At 39.6% G+C, this 20,803-nt stretch overlaps 2 protein-coding genes across 2 annotated transcripts; both read right to left on the bottom strand.

Annotated features, from left to right (window-relative positions):
- Positions 1 to 630: 630 nt before the first annotated feature.
- LOC146673374 (Fc receptor-like A) lies at positions 631 to 1,333 on the bottom strand. The gene is made up of 3 exons (XM_085402287.1): positions 1,234 to 1,333; positions 909 to 1,154; positions 631 to 822 (listed from the first exon to the last, which is right to left on the bottom strand). The coding sequence occupies exons 1-3, from the start codon at positions 1,253 to 1,255 to the stop codon at positions 647 to 649; spliced, it is 444 nt and encodes a 147-aa protein (XP_085258413.1). The 5' UTR covers positions 1,256 to 1,333; the 3' UTR covers positions 631 to 646.
- A 2,209-nt stretch (positions 1,334 to 3,542) lies between these two features.
- Positions 3,543 to 12,587, bottom strand: LOC146673375 (uncharacterized). The gene is made up of 3 exons (XM_085401958.1): positions 12,341 to 12,587; positions 5,087 to 5,422; positions 3,543 to 4,848 (listed from the first exon to the last, which is right to left on the bottom strand). Exons 1-3 carry the CDS (start codon positions 12,411 to 12,413, stop codon positions 4,625 to 4,627), a joined length of 633 nt encoding a protein of 210 aa, XP_085258084.1. The 5' UTR covers positions 12,414 to 12,587; the 3' UTR covers positions 3,543 to 4,624.
- Positions 12,588 to 20,803: the final 8,216 nt, after the last annotated feature.

Here is a 20,803-nt window from a genome sequence, read left to right on the forward strand (position 1 = left end):
AAAACCAAAGTTACTTTCCCTAGTAACTAGTTACTTTGAAAGTAATGAGTAACTTGAAGTAACTGAGTTACTTTTGACAGAAGTAACTAGTTATGTAACTAAGTTACTAATTTAAAGTAACTTAGTTACATTACTAGTGTGTGGTGTGGTGGTGTGTTTCTCTAAAATAAAGCAAACACACTGAGGGTTGTCAGTTGTCAATTCAAATTCTTGTACTGTACATATGGTCTTTGACAACAAAGCTGACTTTGACTTCACTTTTGACCAATGCAGAGAAGAAAGAAAAGAGATGAGACTGATCAACATGTTTACTACGATAACAAAGAGCTGAAACCTCAACATGAACTCTTCTATGAAGAAAACACAGTACTACCTCTGCGTCGTCTGATTGGCTGTTTTTGAAGTTTTGATGTTTTGACATCACAGTAAAAGACATAAGTGATGATGTCATCTTCTTCAGCTACTTTTCCATCTGTTAAATTTTTCCAAAATGAACAATTATATAAATTAAATATCTAAACAAAGATCACATTTAGGTTAAGTTGTTGCTGTGATCATAGTGAATGTGAACTTTATTCTAGTAAACAAACTCAAACATGAAAGATCAGGAAGTCTGAGTCTCACCTTCAGGTTTCCTGTGAACACATCATCTCACCAGCAGAACCAGTAACACCAGTAGAACCACAACACAGACTGATCCAACACATGACAACACAGAGAGAACAAAAGGTGAGGTGGATGTAGGTGGAGGTGTGGATGTAGGTGGAGGTGTGGATGTAGGTGGAGGTGTGGATGTAGGTGGAGGTGTGGTGGTGTCTTCCCCTAAAATAAAGCAAACACAGTCATTAAGTTGTCGTCACATTGTGAATGTTGAAAGCTGCAGAAACACAGACAGGTGAGTGTGTCACCTGTGACAGTGATCCAGCTGGATGGAGACTCTCCATGACCGCTGATGTCACACTTGTAGAGGCCTTCATCAGACCTGGAAACATGCTGGATGGTCATGTGACCTGTAGGCTGCTTCCTGATGAGGGAGCCATCTTTATAGAAAGCAGCTGGGAGGTTGGAGGGAGTGGTCTTTGTTTTACAGAGCAGAGTGACGTCATCTCCCTCCATCACAGGGAGGACAGGACTCTGCAGGATCACTGATCCACCTCAACACAGAGACAAACTACAGCATTTCATCCATTTACACACAGCTTCATCAACACTAACTCCACACACTCAGCTTACCAGTGACTGTCAGGTTAACCATGTTACTGATGGGACCCTCTCTGGACTCACACCAGTAAACTCCACTGTCATGAGGGAAAACATTGTTGTTACACGAAGAACCAGCTGGTTTTCCCCACCCATCTCCACACTGAGTCCTCTGTTGTTTGCTTGCGTTTCTCCTCAGAGTCCATCCAGCAGAGCTGTCATCCTCCTCACAGCTCAGAGACACAAAGTCTCCTTTAAAGAACTGAGAGCTGCTGGGACTCACAGTCAGACGAGCTGTGAGGGTTACAATGAAAGGATCTGTTAGACTTTTGTTAAGAGATATAATTCTGTGATAAATTCTTCATTTCATCAGTTTTATATGTGAGAACATGAACATGAACCCAATCAGGTCATATCAGTGAGCATTTCTCAGGTTTAAACTGTGACAGAAGAAGGTTACTGACCTTGGTTTGTTGTGCAGCTCAGCAGTGAGATCAGAACTAAAGAGAAATGACACTCAGGTTGATTTGAGGTGAACATAAAGAACAACTCCACACAAACAGCTGACAAACACACAAACTCATCTCTCTCATGTATCTGCTCATTTTCTATTTGATGATACAATCAAGGGGGGGCAGTGGTTAGTTCTTCTGCTGCACAACAAGGTGTTGGATTTGAATCCACACACTTGTTGAGGTCCTTTGGTGTGGAGTTTTTTCTGTTTGACCTACTTCATAGTACCAGAACCCCTAGAGTTTGTTTCCTTCCACAAATGAATAACATTTCATTTATATTTTGATTGTTCCAAGCCAGCCATGAATGTTAAATATATGTTTGACGAATACAGAATAAAATGTTGTGTGGATCTGTTTTGAAAATGAAACTCATAGTCGAAAACACTTTGTGGCAAATGTTTTAAAAAGTTTGAACAACAAAACGGTCAAAAGGGAATTTGATGCTAAAAAAAAAACAGGTGAAATTTTAATCCATCATTTTAATTAATAATCTAACTGAGACGGAGCTGGAGTCTAAATCCACTGTTTTAAAATTACTGGAGTCCATTACAAACTAACATTCACACATACGGCCAGTTTAGTATCATTAACCAAACATGTCTTTGGACTGATGCAGGAAACCACAAGACACTAACCACTGCACCTCTATGAAACCTGTAGTGTTAGATATAAATTCTAATTTTTTTATTGTTTTTTGTTTGTTGTTTTTTAAACAACTCTTCTTATATTTATATCTAAAATTTCAATGCTTCATTGTCCTCTTACTCAGTTTGAAATTTTATATAAAACAACTCTTGAAGCAACCTTTATTTATATGTGTACTGCCTTTCTGTAAATATATACAAAATACCCACTGCATTTAAATAACCCAGTAAAGTCATGTGTCCACTGTGCAGCTGTGTTGATATAATGAGTGAATGATTTGATCTTTTCACTGCCTGCTGTGTTTCCTCGACTCCTGAGCAAAGATAAAGAGTCAGTTCAGACCTGCAGTTGGTCCTCATGGTGTTTGAACTTGAATTCAGCCTGATTTGTTTTTCATGTCTTCTCCTCCATCATCAGTTATCAGGAGAGCAGACAGTCAAAGTACAAGAATTCAAACAAACACAGAGATTCTACTTACAGAGCAGACACAGCACAGATGTTTCCTTCATCGTCCTTCTCACTCATTTGAGCTTTTTTTCATTTCTGTCACTGACACCAAGTAAAGCCCGCCCTCTTCCTCTGAGCACCAGCTTTCTATTGGTTCACAGGCAATGGCAGTAACCTCACTTTTAATTTCATGCAAAAATATGCACAATGAGATTATTTTGACACGCAACACCACAAACTGTAGTTCCTTTAATTAATCATTTTGGAAATACTGTTAATGAGAACTGCTGCACAAGCAAAAATCTCATTATAGCAGCAATAGATGAAGTCTATTTGGATGTCAAGGGGTTCCAGAATCAGCTCAGCAGACTCCAATCCAGCTATATGTCATAGAGTCAGTCATAGATTTTGTACTTTTAATTTTTTCTTCATAGGTTTTACATCTTTTGATTTCTACTATAAAGAGAAATGGTAGCTACAGAAGATTATCTTTAGGCATGAATTAATGGTGGAGATGATGAGACACCAGAGATCAAGGTGAGACAATTGTGTTTATGATTTGCTCATAAATTCAGTCTAACATTTGATTGCTCAGTTATAGTTGTGATTGTGGTAAAAGTGATCAGTGCATGCACCTCTACATAGAAACAGGTTTGGGTCTAAGCTCACAAAAAGCAGCATTTAGAGACAAGATTGAAAGTATGAGAATAATAAAATAAATGTACTCGATTGGAATTTGTTGAAGTTTATTTAAATGCATGTGGAGTCATCACAGTATACAGAGTATTTTTCTTCAAAGCAGTTAAACACATATTTAGTTTTATACAGAAACAAAAAGAAAACAAATGAACAAAGAAAGAAAATAAACAAGCAGCAATGCATGTAAAACTTGAATTATAAACATATTCATTATATGAACAGACTTATTCAAACTGAAGTAACAAACAGACTGAAAAGACCTTCATGGAAGGAAAAGTGAAACAAAGCTTTACAGGTCAGATGGAGGAACATCCGACTCTGCAGCTACATAGATAAATGGATGTCTTTGGTTTAATATCAGCGTAATAGCATTCAGTCATTCAATCCAATAAATAGCTCCTGATGACATTAATGATTGTCTATAATCCACAATAATTTATCTGCACTCACTGATCAACACCTACAGTGTTTGTGCTTTCAGTTGGTCAGTAATTATACTGTAACATTTTGGGTTATTTAGGCCAAAATACAAAATGCTCTACAAGCGCCTGATATCCACCTACAAGGACATTATACTGCCACTGCTCTATCGAAATGTAAAATGAATGTGGATCTCATTTCTTTCAGAAACAAAAATAAGGTTTAAAAAAAAAACTCTGGCATGTATTTGTTTTTACATTCATCAGGTCCCAATATGCCCAATTATCAAAGAGAAATTACAAATGCAAGCCATGAAAGAGCTCGGGTCTTAGGAGGTTAAGGCAGAAATGTAACAGATATTTTTAAAGAATGTAAACTGTTGAAATGAAATGAGTGACCAACCTGAGGCTACAACAAATACACGTTCGGATACCATATCATGCAGTACACTGAATAAATGAGTTGATTTAAACATTTTCTCCATTCAACACTGAAGATGAGTTGTGTTGTTTGAGATGTTGTTGTGGTGTTTGCACAGAGACACACCAACATAGTCTGAACAGGTCTGATGATATTCAGAGAACTAAATTCTGCATGTCTGACGTCTGTCTGTTGGATGATGAGATCATTCCACTCCTCTGAGATCAATGATGACGCTGAGAAGTAAGAACATCAGCCTGGCACCCAGCTTTCAGCTGTTAAGAGGTCTGTTCGCAGAGATGCTGATCTGAATACGGAGATGGACTTTGTCCTTTTGTATGGTTTCTGCATTTCACAGACCATAAAACTAAAACAGCAACAACAACAACAACAACAACAACAGGCAGACCAACTTTCAGTCCAACATATCCATCCTCCTTCCCTCCTGCTTCCTTCTCTTCTGCCTCCTTCCCTCCATCCTCTGTGTCTCCTCCTGTCTGACCTGCAGGTGAGAAACAGGTGTGAGGTGTCAGCTGTCAGGTAGGTGATGAGTGAAGAACAGAACAGAATCCATTTCCTCTTCAAACTGCTGTCAGACATTATCTACTGCACTCTGATCCCATCACTCAGACCAGCTGCTTTCTACAAAGTCTCATCAACAACATCTTTAGAAACAAACATCAACAACCAGGAAGCAGCTTCACCTCTGATCACACACACACTCAGCTCTACTCACTCACCTGGAGGAACAACATGAACATAGGTGGTGTTGATGAGCTTCAAACCTCCTCTCTCTTCTTGGATGACGCCACACTTGTATGTTCCAGTATCATTAATCGTCACATTGTTCAGAATCAAAGACACGTCTCCAGCCTTCATCTGTCTGTCCTGCAGATCCACCCGGTTCTTAAAAGATGGATGCTGGTTGACTGGATCCATCTTATTATTCCGATACAAAAGCACATATTCATCTCCCAGGTCAGCTCTGCTCCACTCTACACTTGTGATGTTGTTGTTTGGAGCTCGACATGTCAGAGTGACAATCTTTCCAGACTGAGCTGTGATGTTCTTCTGGTCTGTAAGAGGAAACAACACAGAGCAGAGAGGCTAAAGGTCAAAGTACAACTGTTCACTTCAACAGCGTGAGGAGTAACACACACTGATAATAAGTGAACATAATGTGTGAGAGAAAGCAGCCTCTCATTATAAGACACTGTGAGTCTCTGCATGCTGCCTTTATGTAGCTACAGCTGTTTGTATACACTGAACAAAAAGCTTTGTATCTGTACACAGGGCTGGATGTAATGAAATCTTAACCAGGAAGCTTCTTAGGGTGGCATGGAAATCAAATGAGCTGGCAAAATCAAAGTAATCTCTTTACACATATGCAGCTTTTACATTGTATAATATGACTTAAAATGTAGCCAATGCTTTTTTTGTAATCTACAAAACTACAATGGTGCTAGGTGTGGCAAGAAATCCTTATAGGGTGCCACATGCCACTCCATGCCACCTCTGTAGATCCGCCCTTGGCTGTATACTGACTCCTGAAACTACAACACATCACACTGACACACACATTACACTTCTTTGTCTCTGTGAGATCTGATCACACCAACATGTTAGGTGCACACAGACTCCACCCAGCCTTGTGTCACCATCACAGAAGCATTGGGGATATTATTAAAATAGTTATTTTTACATCTTCTTTTTTGCATTTTTTATTACTTGCTGAAAACTGTAATTAGTTACAGTTGTAGTTAAATTACATTACTGCATTACTCCATAACATGGTCTGAGATCTCAGTTTACTGGTGAAGGAGAAACTTTAAGCTACAGTCCCACCACATCTTTCTTTTAGTGTTTGGGCTTTAACACACAGTGCATAACAAAGGTAAAAACAGCCCAAAGAGGCTTCAAAGTGACTGCCACACAGATTCTGCTATAGGAACAGGTAGAGCTAGAAATGCAGGAGGAGCAGCTCAGACTGTGGCTGTGGCAGCTGGTTGCTGCTCCTGAGTGAAACTTAATTCTAAGTGTAACTTCGGGTCCCACAAATGTACATGTGTCTGTTTGGAGAGAAAATGGATAAAGACTAGCCTCCTGTCTAGTTCTTCAAAATCCCAACTGCATGTCAGTAGATCATCAGGAACAGGTGAAGTGCAAAAAATTAGAGATATAAAAAAACAGCATGGAAAGCACAGAGTGGCTGCAGTGAACACTCATTGTTGTAACAATGGCTTTGACTTCAGCTCTTTGTGTGTTATAACTTCACTGTTCTCTCCAATTGGCTGAAGATCAACAAACAGCACAAGGAAGATTTGCCCACAGACCGGTTGTACCACATACACTGTCTTTGTCAACATCAAACACTATGCAGGTAGATGAGCCGTCTGTCTGCCTCATATTACTGCACTGAAGCATAAAAGCAGCATTAGAGTGGCAGCTTCAGATGCCACTGCTTTGCTGCAACAGCTGCCTCTATTCAATAACTTTTTGCCACGGCTGCACTGGTGCGCTTTTTTTTTTTCTTTTCTTAAATGCGCACCAGCACAAAAGTTAGGTGCACCCAATTCTTTTTTTTTCAACCACATTGCTTAACACCGCAGTTTTACATTTCACTTATTTGGGCAGAAATTGCTGTCCATACAGACAATATTGATCTGTAAATGATTAACTAACAATCTTGTCAACACAAAGTTCTACAAGAAAAATAAGTTACTGAAAAAGTGATTGTGCTTAAACTGCTTTGGCACTCTTTGGCAATATTGTTCACAATGTTAAACTTAATCATCATCTCGGCCTCCTCTGACGACCTGTTTACTGCTGCCTGCCGCTGAAAGGCAATGGGGAGAGGGGACACTTGGCCAGTGCATTTACCACAGTATATAATGCATTTTCTGGGCACACTGTGCATTTTCAGCATTTCATTTCGAAACATATTACCACCAGTCACAAATGCAGTATTGCTGGCCATGGTCTTTCCACACTCCCAACAGTAAATGCAGTGCATCAGGTTGTCAGCTTTACTGTATCTTAGCGAAGGAAACTGGTCAAGCCACTCTCTTTGAAATTCTATTTTTTTAAAATTATATATATATATATATATATATATATATATATATATATTCCTCCTTTTACTTCCAGTGGGCTCAGGCTCGGAGTCAATCAAATGTGGCTCCTTATCTGATGCCGTCTCCGGGCCAGTGTTTGACATAACCTGAGAGGTTGATGGCTCCATATCATAGCACTGGCTATGAATTTCAAACGATCGGGCCTTAACTTAACAGAAAGGTTATCAATAGTTCTTTTCATCTTTTCTCATTACCCACAGCTACATCCAATTCTGACGGGTGTAGGCCACTAACAAAGGGCTGGGTATCATCACTGGTTTCTATAATCGATTTGATTCTAATTCACAAGGTCCCGATTCAATTCGATTTCCTCAGACAGAAATAGTGCTGGGCCTCCACCCCAGAGAGAAGGGTTACATCTCCTGGGTCTAGGTGCGGCTTGCCCCTCTGAGGGCGGGGGTACCTGGACCTGGGGTATAGAGTATGTTTGGGGAGTGCGACTGTCTGTGCAGTGTCTATTTGTGTCTGTCTAAACGTTGGGTGAGTGCCGAGTATTTGGTTGTGCATATGGTGGTGGGAATGCACGTCTGTGTCTGCGTGTGCCTGTTCGTCTGTGTCTATATGTCAGGTTGGGTCTTAGACTCAACCTCTCTGGGTACATCTCAGGCCCTCCAAAGTACGGAGGCCTATCTCCCCTCACCACACTCCCTGCCGGTGGCTGATGCCCTCAGACGTTGGTGTGTTGGTGGTGGTCGTTTGGGGCTGGGCGCTCATGTATGTACCGGCTCATTCCTGGTGGATGTCTGGGGCCTGGATCTCCTCCATACCTGCTTCATGCCCTGGGGGACGGGGCTGTGGCTCCCCACACTCCCTAGCAGATCGTTACATGGAGAAACCTTTGGAATACAAGCATGCTGATCCACACAGGTATGCACACAGGTGTACACATGGGTGTTCACAGACACGGACTACAGCTTTCTTGGCTGCTGCCTCAAAGCACATTGTGCGCTGTCTATCTTGCGTGCTGCACAATATCGTTTATTATTTAGTATCTACTGATATCTACTGCTAGCTAGTTTATTGTGATGGTGCTTTTTTTTTATTATGTTGCTCTTTGTTGTTTGCTTTCTCTTCTGTTTTTTCTCCATACAGATTATCCAGGTGTTTTGTTTGTTTTTCTTTTTTTTTTTCTTTCTTCCCTCCCTTCTCACCGTCTCTTCTCCCCTTTGGTTTTCTTTCTCTCCCTCTCTTTCTTTCATTCTTTCTCCCTGTCCTATCCCACAGTCATGTCTGTCCCGTTTGTAGCAACTGAAAATAAAATAAATTCATAATTATAATAAAGGTCAATCAAATGGACCAATATGGCAAGGCCATGATGATCCACTTGGTAAAATAAATCCGCTTGGCATCTTTCTTGGCCTCAAGACAACAATTCTGATGGCTATAGATCCAAACGGGACAAAAAAAAATAAATAGTGCTGGGCGATATGATGACATATATCGTGTGGACGATAGAAAAGTGTCTATGTGCCATTTGTTTGCTATTGTTTCTAACCCAAATTTTATAAATTATTACATAAAATACATAATTAATAGGGGTGCAACGATATTCGTATCGATATTGAACCGTTCGATACAGTGCTTTCGGTTCGGTACGCATATGTATCGAACAATACAAAATTTGTAATTTATTTTATCAACTTTCCTTCTGACGATGCTGTCTGTGTTGAGCGCTCAGTGAATCTGCGTTCGACTACTCCGCCTAGGCTGCACTGTCCAGCGCAGATCCACTGAGCGCTCAACACAGACAGCATCATCAGAAGGAAGAGCGCAGGGCAAGCTAGCGAGACAGAAGTTAAGCTCTCCTTGCAACATGGACCTCGCCCACCCTCATTCAGATCTGGCGTTTGGAATTATTTTGGTTTTCATGTGACGTATGACCCTGAAGGTAAGCGAGTCATGGACTAAAGTAAAACAGTATGTTGGATGTGCCATGCAATGCTCAATTACATGGGTGGGAACTAGTGTGTTAGCGCAGTTAGCTCGTTAACGTGTTGGCCATCTAGCCCCATGCACGGGGCGATCAGGGGTAGCTCGTTAACGGAGATTTGCCGTGTTGTGGCGTTAAGGTCATTTCAACGAGATTAACCTGAAAGCACTAGTGGGAACACAACGAATATGACTGCACATTTACGCTGACATCATCCTAGTGCAAAGACAAAGATGAGTGATTCCTCAATCAGATACAGGGCTCGCAATATCGCTAGCCCGACGTCCCGGGGCTAGCGATTTTTCCAGTCAGGGTACCAAAATCTATCTCTGCCCTGCTCGTCGGGCTATTGTAGAAAGGAAAAATATATGTCAATGCTTTTGCATTCTTTCAGAAATGTAGCTGGGTAATTATGTCATTGGCATCGGTGAGCCACTGTCAATATGTGACATATTGAAGTCGCGTTTGAATTTGCGCTTGTTTTTTGCTTTCACTTTGCAATCGCGCGAACTGTGTATAGAGAGCGACAGCACTGATCTGTGAGTGATGATAATTTGTGCACCAATTCCTCTGACATTGTCTTATTAATCGTTAGCTTACTATGCAAACATGACAAGTGAAATCTCCCGCAGCAAGCTTAAACATGTGAGAGGTTGATCGCGCAGAGAATCGCTGAGCTTATGTGAGTGCGTGTGTAAAAGCAGCAGGATATATGATATATATTTTATATTATTTTAGTTCTGCTGAGCCAAATAAGACAGGTCGGGGTGAAGAAGTGACAGCCAAAGAAAAGCTTACCACAAAACGGAGAAGTTATGACAAATCAGACTATAAGGCAAAAAGAAAGTGCAGCTTTATGGTTTCATGGACAAAAGAATTTCTGTGGCTGCAATATGACGAGCTAAATAACCAGGGCTGCACATAAGTGGTCCGCAGGTGCGCATTCGCTGTCAAAATAAAAAACACGCACAAGGGTTAGGGTTAAATTTAAAAACTGTACTTTTGAGTTAAAATATATATTTATAATTTTAATAAATGACAAATTAAAAATGCATGAACATTTTTTTGTATCGAAAAAATATCGAACCGTGACACCAAAGTATCGAACCGAACCGAACCGTGAATTTTGTGTATCGTTGCACCCCTAATAATTAACCCTTTACAACCACAACAATGTGGTGTATGCTGTACAGTGCAGCGAGGAATGCCCAGACCTCTACATTGGAGAGACCAAACAGCCACTTCACAAGCGCATGGCACAACACAGAAGAGCCACCTCCTCAGGACAAGACTCAGCAGTCCATCTGCATCTTAAGGATAAAGGACACTCTTTCGAGGATGCCAATGTTCACATTTTGGACAGAGAGGACAGATGGTTTGAAAGAGGAGTGAAAGAAGCCATCTATGTCCACTGTGAGCGACCATCTTTGAACAGAGGCGTGGGTTTACGACACCAACTCTCTGCCATCTATGATCCAGTTTTGAGATCCCTTCCCAGACGCCTGAACACCCACTCACATCCTGGGCCATCTGACCTCAGGAATTCGCATGATAAGGTGGGGCCAGGTTTCACAATGAACTCACCCGAAACTCTGGCTGATTGGGACCCACACCCAGTTTCACACCTTGGCTCAGGCGATTAGAGGATCATCAGGGGGTCCTTTTGTCCCTCTGTGGGGGGTCACTCCCACTAGGTTTATATCTGGGACTCTCCACCATTTGACCTTAGAACTGAAGAAGCTTCTCGGATGAGAGGTGAAACGTCTTCAAGTAACTTAAAGAAGTCCAGACGCTTTTCTTTACAAGCTCCTTTGACTACGATGACCTGGATGACTGAGAACCTTCACAGACTTATGCCATTAGCTTGTCCTAGGTCACGGTTTCCTTCCACATATAGCTTTGCAAAAATTGCATAAGAAGCACTTGCAGCAACAAAAACATAATATTCCAGAAACACGCTTTGCCGATGTTCAGGAAAATCTGGACCACAGCCAATCAGGGAGGTCCCGGTCCTGACTATGTCTTATTAGTTTATACCACGATATAGGCAAAATGTGTGTTTGTTGTTGACCACACGGAGACTTTCAGAGTTGCGGAGATTTGAGACTTTAGACACGTGCGACCAAATTGGTCACACATTAGAATCCTAGTTCATAGGTAAACTAAAATATAATATTTAAAAGATACCCTCGGTATGCTGAACTCTGCAGCACAGGAGCCCCTTTGCACTGTATTTAACAACTCGCAAATATAAAATATTAGCAGTACGGATCAGTAGCCTCTTCCATCTGAAATGGGAAGTCAGAAATTCCTGCTTCTTAGTCAAAATTACTTTCAAATAGAACAGTCTTATTTTCTACTTTAAATTCACAAAGTCTGAGAAAGTTCGCCAACCTCAACTCCAAGTCCAACATGGCAGCAGTGCACACAAACAGTATAAAAACTAAAACTTGTATCAAACATATCATTTACGTTCAGTTTTGTGGTATTGTGTTAGCATTGTGCTGTATGGCGAGTTACAGATGGATAATCAGCAGAATAACAAATCGGTGGGCCTCCAGCATGTAACAGGTCGTTGGTGTCCATCCACATCTCTGGACTTTACTTAGCTACAAGCAACATAAATAGTGTTTTCCTTTCTTTTCTGACCAATTGTGCTGGAAGGAAGTTAGCTCAGGAGAGACATCGCAGTATGACCTTCATCAGACCTCTGAGGTTAAATAACCGTAACAAGATTTTTAATTTTAAACTTTTGCTAATGTTTACAGGCACTGCTGCCATCTTGCATGGTGAATTCAGGATTACTGGGGATTTTTCCCGTTGGAATCTGAAAGACGAAGCCATTTCGGGTTACATAAAATGATTCATACTCCATCTTACTTTTTATTTCAAAGTGAAAATGAATTTGGTTTCTCATAGTTAAATCTTACCTGTCGAGACAAACATGAAGAGGTCAACAAACAGGAAAATCAAGCAGAACGAAGTAAATGTTCGGTGCGACATTTCCGTAGCCTAGCTAGCTAACGCTTCTTGTCAAACACTAGCGGACACCACATGATGACGCACGTCCGTGGGAGTATACAATCATTTCAGTTTTAAGGCCAATTTTAAATTATATATTTTGTCAGTAAAATATTATAGCCTGAAAGACCTTGAAAAGCTCTCCAGAAATTAAAAGAAACAAAAAACAAAAACTGAATTATTAGCTTCCTGTCTCGACTTTTTCTATTTGAATAAAAGCGCTGATGCAAAGTTGTTATCTGACTGGTGACACCTATCGTTCAGGAGAAAACTGTGGCCGGTCCGGTGACTAGTGTCTTTGGGTCATGAATCAAAAGTGGACCTGAGATACATTTTATCTGGTTCGTATTATTTTTAGTATTTATATTAGGCTGATTTGGGCTCAAGTGGTTTAAATCATTGGGTTTTGTGATGTGACTAATGTGATGCTGTCAAACTGCAGAGTAACTTCTTGATAGCAGTAACAAAGAAACTTGATCATTCATAGCTGTTGGAAATTCACGCAAAGATGAAAGATGAGAGAAGATCATTTTCAGTGAGTCATTAGTTATCTGGTAGATTGTTCCATCCAAAGATATTAAGCCATCTGTTATTAACCAGTAAGAAAGAAAGAAATGCAAGATTAGGTATGAAATTGTTGAGAAAGTAAACTTAAGTAAGATAGTGCTAGTTTATCAAATTGCACTTGATTAGCAGTCCTTACTTTTGAAAATAATCTCCGTCTTCTTCTCCTATCCTGTTCCGTCTTTTTTTCTTTACACGTTTTTTTACTGTGTTTCTCTCCCTGAGAAGCAATTAGACAGATTTATCGACTATCGATGACAGGCTGAGCATTTCACCGATCATTTTTAAAAGAGCGATTTCTTTATTTATTTGCTCATGAGTAAGTTTGCTAATAATGTTTGTTAAAGCTAACAGAAGCAGTCAGTGTTTTAACAGCACCCTCCTCAAAGTGCGTCCAAATGCAGCGATTCATTTTACTCAAACTTAGAACAGAAAGAAAGGCAGTAGCTTATGTTCAGAAAAAAACAAAAACATTTTATTTAAATGAAAAAAACAAAAAACAAAAAACACAATGGTGGGGAGGGAAACAAAGACAAACTGGTTCTTTTCCACTATAACTGTCGTACATACTTGACCAAAAAAACAAATTTACACAAAAAGTACATTAAAAATCAAAATGTCTCTCCTAGTGAATATTAAAAAAAGATCTCAGATGTAACGTTAAGTCTTTTGTGCAATTTGGCTCACCTCAAATAAATAATTGAATAATCCAAAAAGTATACTAATACTGAAACAAATAAGAAAAGAAGGTAAAATATTCCCTTAAAAGAAGCGTATAAATTCTAAACATGCAAATCCACTTCAACGGCCAAGAAATCAGCCCGTGCATGATTACTTTGCTCCGCCTAGGGATGGGTATTGATAAGATTTTCACGATTCCGATTCCATTTTCGATTCTGTTTAACGATTCGATTCTTTATCGATTCTCTTATCGATTCTTTTTAAAAAAGGAGAACACTAAGGTCGATTAGCTTAGAACTTTGTTTTATATCTTCTCTTTGAACAAGATAGAAATTTAGGAGTAACATGGCCTTACAAACCCAGCAGTGAGATCTTAAGAGATCCAGCCTACGGCTCTTCAATGTGGTGTCACAGGGACCCCGGGGAAAAAAATTGTAAATGTAAAATAATAAAATAAATATTCTTCTGTAGCAATAACAAAGTATAACATAAATTATTCTGTAGCAATTACACAAGAATATCCAGTCCCTGCCTACAATTAAACACATTCACTTACTGAAAATCATCTGCTGTGGCAAATGGGTTCAAGCCTTTGACCACAAACTTAGTCTCTGCTTGGTGACATTAGTCTATCCTGGCTTGAAAGGAGACACTACCGGTAGACTGCAGCAAGAACTGCCAGCGAGCGCCAGCCAGACTCTGTCTGTCTCTCTCATCATGGTCACCTAAACGCACAGTAATGGCAGATAAGGCAGATTGCGCTAACATAATATGCACTGTTAGTTGATTATTTACCTGCCGCATTAACGGGAGAGGACGTGCAAACGTTACCGCTGCTGCTGGGTTGAGAGTCACGAGTCCAGAGCAGAATTAACAAAAAAATGACATTCATTTAAGGTCATCGCGTGTTTTGTGAGCAAATGCTTTTGCATATTCATAATGTTTCCTCCCTTAAACAAAGTATCTACTTTGCAAGTATTGCAAGTTGCCCTGTTGTCATCCGTTCTTGTAAGTATAACCAAACTTTTTAGCGTTTGAGCCGCCATGTTTCCTGCCAGGTAAATGACGCTCCGCAATGTGGTGACGTCATTCGGGCGACTGGAATCGATAAGGGAATCGTTTGCAAAAATGGCAAACAATTCCAAGGAATTGAAACAGTGGGAACCGGTTCTCAACAAGAACCGGTTTTCGATACCCATCCCTAGTCCTGCCCATCAAAAAGTTACCTACACAAATATATTGCTTATCGTTAACTATTGGACTGACAAATGTCAGTTGAGAAAATCACATATCGCCCAACCTTAGTGTGCCAAACTGCACAGAAACAGTTTGCTTCTTCTGATATTTGCTGACATATTTCAAACATTTAGTTTGAAATTTTTTGTCACTTCTATCCATCCATTTATTCTCCCCACTGCAGTTCTTATCAGTGTCGCTATCCCAGCTATAGTGTGAGATCCGTCAGTTAAATAAAATGTTAAAAAGGAAAAGGTTAGTCTCCAGCAGAGCTAGCTAAATACTGAAGTACTACAACAATAACTTCAGTGACTTCTGCAGCTTGAGCAGGAATGACAGAAATGCAGACCAAAGAGAACTTTCTCATAATTGTCCTGTTTGAACTGGTAAAGCCTACAGAAATCCAAAGGATGCAACCTCAGTACACCAGTGCACTAATGACCACAAACATTCCATTGAAGCACTTCAATGACAAAATTGTGACACAAATGCTTCAGAAATGGACATAAATAAATAAAACAAAGAAGAGACTCCTGATAAATCATATCAGAAATTAAAGACACACAAAATAAAAAGGAGGTTTCAGTTAAACTGAAACCCAAACACGTGTATAAAAACTAAAACTCAGTCCTACAAGGATCATAAAGGAAGAAACACTCAATATTTCCTGAAATAGAACTCACTCAAAACAATAAAGAAAATAAAATTGTAAATCAACATAATAATAAAAAAACTTACAGAAAAGGAACAGCAAGAAACCAAACAGAAAACACTGAAGACAAAATTTACGAGGCAACTCAAAACCAGCTAAACCAGCGATCATGACAGAGTCCAGAGCTCCAAAGAGCCTCTTTGTGATTGAGGTGATTTTTGTCTTATTTAGATTCTGTCAGATAAAGTCTGACAGGTTTTGGTTCTTCAGATGAAAAAACACATTGAATTCATTTCATATTATGTGTTTTCACAGATGAAACCAGCCAACAGTAAATCAAATGCTTCACACTAACTCCACATGACGTTCATCTGTAACCAGTAACCAGTAAAGTGAAGCTTTAACATGAACAATTTGTTAATCCACTGAAGCTCACAGACTTCATCAACCTGTCAGATTACCTAAAAGACTGAAAGACGTCATTTTAAAGACTTACTGTTGTTCTGAAGGATCTCTGAAACCCTCAAACACTCTTCTGATCATCAGGATGGGAAATTATCCACTGAGAGCAAATAGAAAAAAGAAAGGAAACAAACTTTGACGATAGTGATTTGGTCTCTGCCTGCACTAAACAGCCCCAGTGAACAATCTAACCCGTATTTCCTTGTCAGCTGTTTAATACGGACACACCTTAGACCTGTTTGACTTAAATGCAGCATCGTGGCAAATACATTCCCGGACTGACTCAGCTGACTGGATCTGAGCCCGTGTATTTGACAAACAAATACCACAAACATAATGAAAGTAGCAGAGACGTGACAGCAGCAGGAAGTGAATCTGGCACAGGTGGATGTGTAGAATCTGTATAGAGTGTCTGTGTGTAGAGTCGAGATAAATGATGAATGAAGGGTCTCATGACAAAATGATAATAATATAAGTCAAAGGTCTCTTTGTATCCAACAAATATAGACACTAATAAAAGAAGACAAATAAAATAAAACCAGTTAACATTAAACACACACACACACACACACACACACACACACACACACACAATACAGAAAATGTCAAAGGAATTATTCTAAAATATACTGTTGTACCTCCAGAGTGTACTGATTAACGTAAAGGTTGCTGGTTTGATTCCATCTAGAAGCACAAATCACTGTTGGACTGTCAGGAAGGGCACCGGGTGTAAAACTCTGCAAATCAAAATAAGGGGCACTAACTGCTGTGGGGTCGTCATGTGACAAGGCACAGTCAAAAGTAACGACTTTCTCTTACATTTAACAATATGATGAATGTAACAGTGTTGTTACTTTCTGTACAAGTTTGTGTAAAAAAAATCTCACAGACAGAAAATCTGTGAGAGCACCTGACCACTTCAGAATGCACTGATGTTAACTTAATAAAGCTATTGAAATACTAAATATGTTTTCAGAATTACATACATGTAAAATACAAGTCTAGGTTAAAATATGTCTAGCATTTTGTTCCCTCATAATTTAACAAGTCAGGATATAGCCACATGAGGTTTTCAGGATTGACTAACGCATTTAAACTCTGCTTCCAAGTATTCTGAATGTTGACATTTCCTCTATAAACATCTGAAGGAATCTCTAAAAACTGTTTTGTGGTTGTGGTGACGTGAGTCACATAAAGAGTGTCACATTTCATAAAAGCCACAGTTTTGTATATTCTGGTCAGACTGGTTCAGCTGACAGTGTTTGTTTGTTGTTGGTACAGCTGGACTCTGGGTGTGTCAGTGCATATCATCATATGAGCTTCAGTAAAAGTATGTTCATCAAGGACTAAAAGACTAAGTGGATATTAATCAGATACTAATTATGTACATTTTTGCTTATTTTCCTGTTTATTATTCCTCCACTGAAACACGTCAGCATGATTAGTTAAACGACATCAGGACAAATGTATGTGAAGGTTCTCAGTCAACCAGGTCATGGTAGTCTAAGGAACTTGACAAGAAAAGAACCACACATATTGCTGTATACATTGGGAGGAACACCCTTCAATTGGTGGAGGAAACTAGGATTATAGGAACCATCTCCGTTTCAACCTAAGATGCAGACAAAGCAGAGTTTTTCCCAAGAGTTTCAATCAATCAATCAAAATTTATTTATATAGCACATTTAAAAACAACAGGTTTGATCGAAGTGCTTCACAAATAAAAAAAAAAACAAATAAAATAAATACAACGCAAGACGAGACAATCATAGAAACCAACCAAATGATAATCAAACTATCTTACATCAAAGCTAGAGTAAAAAGATGGGTCTTTAAACGAGATTTAAAAGACTGAACAGTCTCAGAAGAGCGAATGGCAATAGGGAGGTTGTTCCACAGTCTAGGAGCTACAATAGCAAAGGCACGGTCGCCTCTGGTTTTCAACCCAGACTTGGGTTCCATTAAGAGCATCTGGTTAGAACAGGGGTGCCCAATCCCAGTCCTCGAGAGCTACCGTCCTGCAGCTTTTAGATGCATCCTTGTTCCCACACACCTGAATCAAATGAATGGCTTGTTATCAGGCCTTTGCCAAACATGATGGCATGCTGAAGAGATCAAACCATTTGATTCAGCTGTGTTGGAGTAGGGATGCATCTAAAAGCTGCAGGATAGTAGCTCTCGAGGACCGGGATTGGGCACCCCTGGGTTAGAAGATCTCAGTGCTTTTATAGGATTATACAAATGAAAAAGTTCTGTTAAATAGCTAGGGGCAGTGTTATTTAAGATTTTATGAGTGAATAAAAGAATTTTAAAATCAATGCGAAATTTCACAGGAAGCCAGTGTAACTTGGCTAATACTGGAGTCATATGATCATGCATTCTGGCACCCGATAAAAGAGTTTGCGCCTTGGATCTACGGTCAGGGAACACAGAGCAGAGCTGATTCTAGAGAGAGCACAAAATCAACTTCTAAGTGAAAGGACAGGTCCACTTTACTATAGATGCCCTTTGGAACAAGATTAGCCAGATTCTGCAGGAACTGAAAACCCTTCTACCCTCCCCTATTTTAGAAGACGTTTTTAGGTTTGTGGACAAGGCTCAGCAGGCCCAACACAATAAAGGACAAGAAAGAAAACTCAGGAAAATCCACACTTTGCTAATGTTAAAATCTCCCAATTCTTTTAATCTTTGGGCTGAAGGAAGGACAATACTCAGTGTATAAATGCTCAATCAACAATTCTTTTATTTCCATACAATTCAATACTTATGAGCATAAGCCATTATGATGGGGAGACATGCATGAAGAGGGTCACAGCAAATCTCAAACTGGTGGAGGGTTACTCAAGCTCTTATAGCCTTTAGTGGCCCCCACCTAGTCGTAAAAGCCTAAACATTCACATTCTTTCTCTGTTACGGCGCCTAAGTTATGACCTCGGCTCCCTGTCTTTCTGCTCCCTGTAAAGGTGGGGGCATGGAATGTGGTCTGTCTCTTCTATTATCGACACAAGGTCCTCTGCACACAACATTCTCTTCATGATTCAGCAGTATGAAATGTCAAGAAACAGTGTAACACATTCACAGCAGATCAATGGTAGTGCTAACAGTGTCTAACAGAATCCAAAGTTGGTCACATTCTATCAACCCAAAAATATAATGGAAACTAAGCTGCATACACAGCACACAATCTAGACTAAAGGATATTATATGATATACAGCAGTTAACATAATTCAACTACTTTAACTACAGATATAAGATAACATATGATAACAGAATAATCTCACACTAACAAAAGTATATCCTTCCCAGTCAACACCTGCACAACACAGAACAGGAGGACTTCACATCTAAGACAGTCAGGACACGTGGGTGAAGATGTTTTCAGACAGGAATCTCACTGAACATGAAAAGAAAGTGTTAGCCAAAGGATTCAATTTTGCCATTTCTCCTCAACAGTTGCCCATAGTGGATGTCATCACAGCCACAGGAACCACCACAAAGATGAACAAATTACACAAACAGAAGCAGAACAAATCAGTGACATGTCCCTCCGTTTTTTTGATTTCTGATGTGATTTTCTTGTGATTTTAACTCATGAATATGAGCTGCTGTAGACGCTCTTATTATTAAAACAGTTAAATCTGTCTTTGCTAACAGCAGAGCAAAGCTGTTGAATTATTACTTCACATTTTTTTTGTTATTAGACCAGCTTTTTATAAATAAGTGTCATTTGTTTTGTAGGTCAAGCTGTTCTGTGAGTTGTGTCCAGCGCTAAATGGGTGTATATCCAATATTTTATTATTATTTATTTTATCATCCTGTTTCACAGACAAATGTTGTATTTTTTATAATCTTAAACTTTATTAACCTCCTAAGACCCGAACTCTTTCATGGCATGCATTTTTAATTTCATTTTGCAATTTGGGCTGATCAGGACCTGATAAATTTAAAAAGAAAGAATTGTGTGATTTTTCTTTCTGAGAAAAATGAGATCCACATATGAGGACATTAGCTATAAAATTTCTTTCTTTCTTTTTTTTTTTTGCCTGTCCCATTTGGTTCTTTAGCCATCAGAATTGTTGTCTGAAGACCAACAAGGATACCCAATGGATTTACTTTGCCAAATGGATCATCGTGGCATTGCCGTATTGGTCCATTTCATCGACCTTTGTTTTTATTATTTATTATATTTTATTTTCAGATGTTACAGACGGGACAGACATGAGTGAGGGATAGGAAGGGGAGAGAGAAAGAGGAAGGAAAAGAAAAACAGAAGGGAGGGACAGTGAGAAAGGGGGGGAGAAAAAAAATCTCCTGGATCACATGTTGAGAGAAGAAGAATAGAAAACAAGCAAAAAAAAAAAACCCCAAAAAAACCAAAGCAACATACTAAACACAACACCATCGCATTAATCTAGCTAAGTGTAAACAGCAGTAAATACTAAAAATTCAATGTTGTTGTGCAGCACGCAGGACAGACAGCGCACAATGTGCTTTGAAGTAGCAGCCAAGAAAGGTGTAATTTAAGTCTACGAGCAGTGAACACCCGTGTGCATACCTGTGTGGATCAGCGCGCTTGTATTCAAATGGTTTCCACATGTAATGGTCTGCAAGAGGAAGCTATAAAATTTCAAAAGAACAGTGGCAGTATAACGTCCTCGTAAGTGGATATCAGGCCCTTGTAGAGCAAGATTTAGCATTTTGGTCTATACAACCCAAAATCTAATGTCCACATATGTAGATGCCAGGTCCTAGGACAGGGGTAGGGAACTCCAGGCC

This window comes from Rhamphochromis longiceps, linkage group LG3 (assembly GCF_057381845.1).
Source record: "Rhamphochromis longiceps isolate RC_006_pf linkage group LG3, R_longiceps_female_GT1.1, whole genome shotgun sequence".
Lineage (NCBI taxonomy): Eukaryota > Metazoa > Chordata > Actinopteri > Cichliformes > Cichlidae > Rhamphochromis > Rhamphochromis longiceps.